The 9,979-nt window shown below is 41.8% G+C and overlaps 1 protein-coding gene across 1 annotated transcript in view; it reads right to left on the bottom strand.

Moving 5' to 3' along the window:
* Nucleotides 1-9,250, bottom strand: part of C7 (complement C7) — a gene marked incomplete at its 5' end in the record, with an annotated part of 44,754 nt that extends 35,504 nt beyond the window's left edge. The window contains 4 exons of the mRNA XM_079798182.1: nt 1,826-1,901; nt 3,654-3,709; nt 7,483-7,612; nt 9,156-9,250. Coding sequence (XP_079654308.1) covers nt 1,826-1,901; nt 3,654-3,709; nt 7,483-7,612; nt 9,156-9,250 — 357 coding nt within the window. The remainder of the gene's footprint in view (nt 1-1,825; nt 1,902-3,653; nt 3,710-7,482; nt 7,613-9,155) is intronic.
* Nucleotides 9,251-9,979: the final 729 nt, after the last annotated feature.

A 9,979-nucleotide genomic window follows, 5' to 3' on the forward strand; every position in this document is an offset into this window, starting at 1 on the left:
TGTTTAGAAACTTTAAAACAAATATTATAGCCCTGGCCGGTTTGGCTCAGTGGATAAAGCAACAGCCTGTGAACTGAAAGGTCCCAGGTTTGATTTCTGTCAAGGGCACATGCCCGGGTTGCAGGCTGCATTCCCAGTAAGGGGCGTACAGGAGACTGCTGATCAATGATTCTCTCTCATCATTCATGTTTCTCTCTCTCCCTCTCCCTTCCTTTCTAAAATCAATAAAAATATATTTTAAAAAATAAAATAAAACAAACATTATATTTTTCAAATTCATCCTAAAGAATTATCAGAAAAGAGGATATATGCCTATGTATAAAAATGTTCACTAAATTTTTATTCATAATAACCAAAAATGTAAGTAATCTAAATTCTCAAACAATAGGAAAGTAGATAAATAAGTTTAATATATTTATATAAGGAACATAATACAGCTATTAAAATTCATGCTGATAGCCCTAACCAGCTTAGTGGATAGAGCCTCGGCCTGCAGACTGAAAGGGTCCCAGGTTCGATTCCAGTCAAGGGCATGTGCCTTGGTTGCAGGCACATCCCCAGTGGGGGGTGTTCAAGAAGCAGCTGATCAATGTTTCTCTCTCATCGATGTTTCTAACTCTCTATCTCTCACCTTTCCTCTCCATAAAAAATCAATAAAATATATTTTTAAAAAATTCATGCTGATATATATGCATAGCCCATGGACATAGACAATAGTGCGGAGAAGGATTGGGGTGGGGTGGGAGCTGGGTGGAGTGGGACAAAAAGGGAGAAATGGAGGACATGTGTAATACTCTCAACAAAAATAAATAAATTTTTTAAAAATTTATGCTGACCGTATGTTAGGTTAAAATAGTAGAATATAAAACTATGATCAAATAATTTTAATTTTAAAAATCATAAACACACAGAAAGAAAACAAAAGAAATACATACCAAAATGCTGTTATATTGGTTTCTTCGAAATGGTGGAATTATAAGTAGTGTTTTCTTTATGTATACTTTTCTGTTTTTTTCTCCAATGAGTAATTTATAATAAGAAAAAAAAAAGCATACATTTTTAGAAGTACTCTACAATCTGCAGAGTAGGTCTGGTCTTTTGTTTGTATTACTTAAAAATGAAACTTTAGATGCGCTCTCCCTCTGAGGAGCACGCCCGTGCCATTCCCGCTCAGGCACGTATCCCCCAACCTCTAAGGAACCCAGGAGACTTGCACCCAGGGGGGCAGCGGCAGCTCAACCCGGGCTAACCCCTGAACCTCTCTCCAAAGCCCCTTTTCTTTGTTTAGCCCTTCCCTTTGGATAGCCACATCTCCCATACCCTTTCCTTAAATAAATTCAATTTTCTTTTAAAAAATGAAACTTTAAAACATTGCAAAATGTTTGACTTTTCATGGTCATCCACTACTTGTCAGGTAAAACAAAGCAGTGATTTTGCCACTTGTTTGTGTTTATTTCAAATAAGAAGACAAGTTGAATCCATTAAGCTTGAATGGGGTTTTGAATTGTCTACTGACTTCATTTCATGCTGTTCTTGTTTCTCTAATAGCTCAGGAGTTAGTGAGCTGCTTTTCATGGTTAGCCTATGTATATTTCTAGTAAGATTTAGAAAAGATTTAGAAAAGTCCTGTGAGAAAAGGCTAGAATGCAGGCACTACTTTATTACAATATTCATTATTATACAAGTTATACTTCTCTTCCTTTAAAATTACTAATCACATTTTCAAGAAACAAAAAAATAGCATTCAAATGTGAATGCCCTGTTGTCCACGCCTCAGCTATTTCAGCAGATAAGCAATAAATACAAAGTTTCTACACAGGCCCACCTGAGACTTCGTGCAGCCGTTGCATTCTGACCAAGGGCCGAAGGAAGCCCACTGGCAATTGACAGGAGAAGAGGCGCTGTCCAACGGTTCATCATAACGCAGGTGGAAAGATAAGAAAGAGAGCGGGGACACAGAGAACAGTCAAAAACAGTCAGGTACAGTCAAAAATTGCTTCACAAATTTACTGCCGAAGAGAAACCCAAAGTATCCCCAAATATATATTTTTAAATATGTAAAAGGGACCCACTTTTTGAGGGGTTGACATTTAGTAAACATCTATCACGTACCAGGCACTATGGAAACACTACAGTTGTAGACATAGTAAAAGAGATAGGTCACTAACCGTTGATAGAGGGCAGGACAAAGACACAGATGCATCAACAGGTGATCACAGCACAATAATACAACCGTAATCTGTAATGCAATAGATCTAATCTAAAAGATTTCACGATAGGAATGTGTACGGGATGATGTTTTGGAAATATAGATAGGGGAGTGGTCAGAGTCGGGAGGGATAAGTGAGACCATCTGGCAGGAAGGTATTGTAGCCTTCAGAAGGATCCTGAGTGATGAATGAAAAAGTTACTCAAAAACTCTCAAACCCGGGAGACCAGGAGTTCTAGAAAGACCCTGGGAGAAGGGGGATACTGAAAATGAGCAAGGACTAAATGGACAGGAATTTGTTTTTAAATGCTCCCCTGTTCATTTAGGTCCCTTCTTCAGCACGCACTCATAGAGGGGAAATCCGAGCCTCAACAAGTGCACTCAAATGAAGTCCAGGTGGCAAATGGGGAGTTGGCGCTCACACCATGCTTAACTCCAGCTGGGTGGAGGTCACAGGGCTCAGCCCTAAGAAATTCCCCTCGCACGTCCACGAAGGGTAAAGGAGTGGAGACTCCTGATTTCTGGATTTCAAGCACATTTCTAGCCTTGGAAGCATCTTCGGGTGACCTGCGCTTATCCTTGGGCCATCGGCTGACCTTGACAGCAAGGAGCCGGTTCTGCAGTGTGTGTGTCTCGGGTGCTTTTATGGAACCAACCTTGCTAACCTGTAGTCTTGACGTGGCACCAAGGATCCCAGTGCCTTAGGATTATTGACCCTTAAACACGTGAACTTGCTATGTTTCTATTTTGGGTCCCAGGGTCAGGCTGCAGCCTTCCCCAAAGAGCGGGGCTTAGTGGGGAGGAGCGCGCTTGGCCTCACCTCCTCTGGGCTCCCGCTGCGCCCTGGCCAGGCCTCTGGCAGAGAGAGCCCCGAGCATGTGTGCATGGAAATCAACTGTTTCCCGTTCCCAACCACGCAGCAAGCACGCAGTGCTGCGTGGTCCCTGGTCACTAGCACAGCACCTGACACGTTTCCTGATAGTTTCATAGAGTGAACTGACCTGGTCCCATCCTGCAAACTGACCGCAAAAGCAAAACAAGGCCGTGGGTAAATGAGGCTGCCCTTCTCCAGGCCCCGAGAGCCACCAAAACTATGTCTGGAAAGACTCTCGACCTTTAAAATCCAAAGAAGGTTTTGCAATGACTACATTTAAAGATCAGATTCCGCTCTGAGCTGTGGAAGGCAGCTGCGATTCTCCGAAAGGCTGGTAAAACCACAGCTGGGACAAGCAGGAAACCGTGAGGTATTTTTCATCGTCAGGCTTCTTCCTTACAGCAAATAAAATAAGAATAAAACAAGCTTTTGCTATCATTGCCTTGTCTCAAGATGTGGAAAGATACAGCGTTGAAGAGATAAACATGCTCAGGCTGCACTAAAAAATATCCTAAAAACAGAAAAAAAACAATTTTAATAATTTCCACACCCAATCCAAACAATTCTCACCTTGAAAAAACTGGGAACTCTGCTATAAATCCCACCAAGATGAAGAAACTTATAGCCTGGGGGGAAATAAAAGCATTATTTTAGTTTGCATTTCTTGAATGAGTTGAAAGCCAATGCATTTGTACAAGTCAAGATTTGTGATTTAGGAATATAAAGTGAAAGGACCAGGGAGAAGGCTTGGTGACTCTACTTGTCTTTTAAGTTTCCATTTTAAATAAGAGTCTGATATAATTCTGTTAAGCTCACCTTCTACTGTTCATTTGTGTGTGTATGTATGTGTATTTTTATTATTTCAGAGACAAAGGGAAAGGGAGAGAGAGAGAGAGAAGCATCAATGATGAGAGAGAATCATTGATTGACTGCCTCCTGCACGCCCCCTGACTGGGAATAGAACCAGGACCTCCTGGCTCATAGGTTGATGCTCAACCACTGGGCCACACCGGCGGGGCCTACTCTTTTTTTAAAAAATATATTTTATTGATTTTTTACAGAGAGGAAGAGAGAGGGATAGAGAGTTAGAAACATCGATCAGCTGCCTCTTGCACACCCCCTACTGGGTATGTGCCCACAACCAAGGTACATGCCCTTGACTGGAATCGAACCTGGGACCCTTGAGTCTGCAGGCCAACGCTCTATCCACTGAGCCAAACCGGTTTCGGCTGGGCCTACTCTTCATTTCTGTAAAAACAACTAGGGGACGGGCAATGCCATGGACAAATAAATAATGCTCACTGGAGTTAAATTGTCCCAAGCATTTCTTTAAAGTCCCATCATCTTTTATTTCCTTTCTCCACTGTCCTTCTCTCTAAGTTCTGCACCCAGGAGGACGCCCAGAGAGGAAAGGCCTGGAAGAAAGAGCAGTGCCCAGAGCGGAGGAGTGAAAAGGGAAACAAGCTTCATACATGAAGACTCGGAGGTGGAGACACATCCCTGGCTAGGGAGGCGGTGCCGTGCGTCTCACTCCTTAGTTCTGTGGTGGCTCCTGCGGTCCCTGAAGAGCCTCGGAGGCCTTTGACCCTCCTTACCTGCAACACCAGCCAGGTGTGGGTGTCTGACAGGGGACAGAAGTGTGTGTAGAATGTAACTACGTTTTGTTTGAAAAATCAAATGTGTACTGGAAAACCTATAAAGAAGTATAACAGGATAAAAGTTTATTTCCGCTTGTGAAATCATAGGTGCTTTTTATGATCTTACTTTTACTTTTAAGTATCTGCCTACATTACCTGACAACTGAAGGTGTAGGGCATATAATTCACATCTTTACTGGAGACGCTCGAAGAATATTAAATGCATGCCATTCATAACCCAGCATAAACGTCTTTAAAATCACCGGACCCCTCATGCTAACAGGCAGGTATTCTTCCTCTTCTGCCCCAAACCTCTTCTCTCAGTCTCGCTGTGGAGTGGCTTCCCAACCTTTTTTGCAGACCCTCCCACTTCCCTCCAAGATCCCCTGTCCTCACATTAGGTATCTCCCGTTGGTTATAAAACCCTTCTGGCCTGCCTCTGTCTTTTAAACTTGTACAAATCCTTCAGCCTCTTATTCTGACCAGCACGCCCAAGGAGCTGTGGGCCACGTGGAAATGAGTAATAATGGTGGGGGAGCTGGGATGCTTCCTGAGTTTTCAACAGACACATGAAGCATATAGTGAAAAGCAACACCTTCTGAAGGTTTTATTTGTTAATTATAAACATGTTTCTCTTTCCTTTCTCAACACGTCTCTCAGCTCTCATTTGTCCTGCTCCGGGCAAAGCCTATCTCAGAGCTGCATTAATCACTCCCAGGCATTAGCAAATTTTTAGAAAATAAAAATTCTGAAACAAGTTAACAGACAAATTTCAATTTATCATCGGATTTCTAATGTCTCTCCTGCTCCCAGTTCCTGGATGCTCACAACAGGGGAGGGGTGTTCTCTGGCTTCTCTCCCCCTCCAATCCCCCAAGCTGCCTCTTATCTTCTTCCAACTCAGAGCAGCAGGAGTGAAAGAGAAAGAGCCAAAAAGGACATTTTTTAAAAAAATTATTATTAAGTGTATTGGGGTGTCCTAGTCAGATTGGCTCAGTGGATAGAGTGTTGGCCCAAGGACTGAAGGGTCCCAGGTTCGATTCCACTCAAGGACACATGTCTGGGTTGTGGGCTCTGTCCCCTAGTGGGGGAGCATGCAGGAGGCAGCCGATCGATGGTTCTCTCTCACCACTGATGTTTCTATCTCTCTCTCCATCTCCCTTCCTCTCTGAAATCAATAAAAATATATTTTTAAAAATGTACGGGGGTGACATGGCTTGACTCATTCAGCAAGACCCTGGTGATGGTAAATCGGAGTGTGCTGGATGATTGATGCCAATTCTTTATCTCTCACAGAGTTTTTGTGGTTCTGTGGATGCCCCCCACCCACCCATTGGGGATCTACAACTACTCCTCTCTTGCACAAATGACTCATCTTTTTGTCTGTCACTCCTGACTCTCACCAGAGCCCTACCCATACTGATGCTGTCCGTTGCATCGCTTTATCCGGCAGACAGTCCCTTGGACAGAGCATCTGACAACACAAAGGCCCACGTCTAGTCTACAGAATACTGTGGCACATTCTTGTTCTCTCAAATGCTGATGTCCGGGTGCAACTGATCCTGCTGTGTCTATTTGTCCTGCCTATGCCCTTAGATATTCTCACATGTGAGAAAGGTGTCATTCTCTATCCCCAAAGGGACACAACCTTGCATAGTCTTGAGGATGGAGATGGCCACGGGACACTGGACAGGTTTAGGGCTTTTCTCTCTGTAATACTGTATTGAATGTCAACATTCCACAATAACATGTGGGGCACTGAGCACCTGTTCATGGCCTTTGACTCCCAGCCAAATCAGGCATCATGCACACATCATTTTTAACACTCTGTTATTACATGCATTTTTTAAAAATTTCAACTACATTTTAGGGAATTTTTTTTCCATTAGAAGTGCCTTTGACACCACCTTCCTCATATACAAACTCCTTATTCTAGCCCATGAACATCTGCTTGTAATAAGCAAGATATGATAGCTACTTTGTTTTCAGGTATCCAGTTAGCAAATTCTTAAGAAATTATTTTGGTTATTAGATTCAGCTTGCATAACTCATGAACAGAAACTGGCTTAGCAGCTGACAGCACTGAGAAACTATTGTTTCAGCATTATTATGCAAAATTTTTAACATTTAAATACCAACATTTTTAATAATAAAGTTGTGGTAACAATTTCAAGTTATTTTTGCATCCCAGAAATACAGTTTATGATAGCGTCTGTTGTCTTTGGTCCTGTCTTTGGTTGAATAGTACCTTTTTTTATCATCTGGCCATTTTGCATTGGGCCAACATGTGTATTTGCTAAACCTTTAGTTTCATTTCAACTACCTGCACCTTCTAAGTCACAATGCTAACCCCCTAAAGTTCCAAGTCTCTGAACTCTCTTTTTTTTAAAGCTCTTAGGTAAATCAGACCGCAGGGGGTCCATTGCTCAGCTCCAAATCAAACACACAAAACTGCACTGGAGGGGATTTTTCCTTAAGAAAAAAACAATAGTACCATTGTATTTCTTGGAGGCTTTCTCAGGACTTTCATAAACATTATCTCCAATTTCGGATTCCCACCTCTGAACCAATACTTTAACTGCAGCATAAGAAAAAGGAATTCACTTTAGCGGAACTGTTAAATATTTAAGTAAGGACTTAAACAGTCACCCTCATCATCACTATTTCCCATGTCCTCTCCTTATTCCAGTTATTTCCATTAAGCCTTCCTTACCCTCATTTGAGATAGCTTTGTTTACAAAAGTAAGGAAATAATTATCTTACCTCCATGTTGGGGAGCACATTCAGGGCGGAAGAGAGGATGACAGTTTCTGCTGAGTGCCTGGTGAACTCACCAGCTGAGGAGCCCAGCAGTCTGCATCCTCCTGGCTCTGCCCCGGGCCTTTGCTTGGCTCTCTTATATAGAGGGAGGGTTCCTGAGACTCAGCTCCTACCCCAACCACATTCTCTAGGGATTAGCCTGCCCCGTGACTAGTCTGTGTCTTCAAGCCAGATGCATCTTATCAATCCACACAGCCAACTGGGACTGTTTGGAAGTGTAGCTTTGGAGAAACATCTATAAATCAAGAAAGGCAGAGAATGTTCTCAGTTCAATGTTTAAGTGATTTTCAACCACAGGAGGCTGTGTAAGACAAAGAATAAGCCTTCATCCTGTTTCAATCTATTAAACCAGCTATTTTCTTTTTTTTAAATATATTTTTATTGTTGATAGTATTACAAATATCTCCCATTTTCCCCTTCCTTTCCCCCCACTCCTCCCAGTCCCTACCCACCCCTCACATTTTCACTAACCTATTGCCCATGACCATGGGCTATGCATATAAGTATATAAATTCTTGTCCTAGCTGGTTTGGTTCAGTGGATAGAGCATCAGCCTGCAGACTGAAGGGTCCCAGGTTCGATTCTGGTCAAGGGCACATGCCTGGGTTGCGGGCTTGATCCCCATTAGGGGACATGCAGCAGGAGGCAGCCAAAAATGATTCTCTCTCATCATTGATGTTTCTATCTCTCTTTCCCTCTCCCTTCCTCTCTGAAATCAATAAAGATATATTTTTAAAAATAAATAAATAAAATAAATTCTTTGGTTTATCTCTTCTTATCCCCCAACCCCACATCGAGGTATGTCAGTCTCTTCCATGCCTCCATGTTAATATGTTTTTATTGATTTCAGAGAGGAAGGAAGATATAGAAACATCAATGATAAGAAAAAATCATTAATCGGCTGCCTCCTGCACACCTGCTACTGGGGATTGAGCCCAAAACCCGGTCATGTGCCCTGACTGGGAATCGAACTGTGATCTCCTAGTATAGGTCGATGCTCAACCACTGAGGAACACTGGCCAGGCATAAACCAGCTATTTTCAACCTTTTTTATCTCAGAGCACATATAAACTAATTACTAAAATTCTGCAGCACACCAAAAAAATATGTTTTGCCCATCTGACAAAAAAATAGGTATAATTTTGATTAGTTCACATCAAACGGCTATTGTGTTGGCTGTTGTCATTTTTTTACTTGACAACCTAAGGGAAAAGAGGTCAGTGCCCCTGACTAAATAGGTATTGCATGTTTTAAAATTTTTTACAGCACATCGGCTGAAAATCGCTGTACTAAACTAAGTACATGTTTTCGTGGTTTTTTTAAAGGGTGTTATAGACCAGATTTAGATACTAAACACTTTGTGGGAGAAAAGATCTACATGCAATTCTGTCACTCAAAATGTAAATGGAACATTCTGGAGGGAAGATATATATATATATATATATATATATATATATATATATATATAGCCTAAAACAATATGATACCCAACCCTTCATACTTGACTTTCATAGAATGATCAAAAAGAACATCTTTTTTTTTTTTTTGGCAAACATATTTAAAGGCATCACCAATCTTCCCAAGAACTTCCCTTAATCCTTTGATATCCAGATCACTCTGTTGGAAAAGTCTTATCATGGTTATCATCCTTGTTCATTTTCTCTTCTTCAGTTGTTGCCTTGTCTTCTTCTGCCAGATCCTCATTTCCCATGGCTTGGCATTGACTCTAGAAGTTCTTCAATATCACTGTCATTGATTTCATAAAACACTGTTTTTGGTAAGATTTTTCAGGTTTTCTATGAAGTTGAGCTACAGTTTTCTTTGCATGGATTGGCTAAATATTCTCACATTGCTGTTAGGGCACTATGAGTAGGAGACATAAGTGTTAAGTGGGAGAAAACATCCAATGTAGGACTGGAAATGTAGATATCTTTGGGAGGAAACATCTTGGAATGGGTTATAAGTAAAGCCACGGGCCTGGCAAGCATAATTGAAGTCATAGAGACTGATCACAGTGAAGTATAAAACCACAAGAAATGTTCCTCCTATTCAGGGAGCAAGAAGACGAAGAAAAGCTAAAAAGGAAAGAGAAAGGTTACAGAGGAGAAAGAAAATGAAATCAATGCATGTCAAGCCAACTGAGGAGAATCTCAAGGCGAGGTCGGTCAACAATGACGAGCACCATATGGAGGTCAAGGAGAAGGAGTACTGATGAAGACCACACCACCCGGCAATTCAAACATTGTGGCTGAACTGAGGGCATATTTCCGACATAGTCTCTGCTCAAGGCCTTGCAAAATAATGTTGAGGTTAAGTAAGTGTAAGAGATTGTATAAATTATAGAGCAGAGTTTCTCGGCAGCTGGATTACTGACCTTTTGGGCCTGATAGCTCTTTGCTGGTGGAGGGAGTGGAGAGGGAGTTGTGCTGTTAATCAGAGC

Source organism: Cnephaeus nilssonii (assembly GCF_951640355.1).
Source record: "Cnephaeus nilssonii genome assembly, chromosome: 2".
In the NCBI taxonomy this organism is placed as follows: Eukaryota; Metazoa; Chordata; class Mammalia; order Chiroptera; family Vespertilionidae; genus Cnephaeus; species Cnephaeus nilssonii.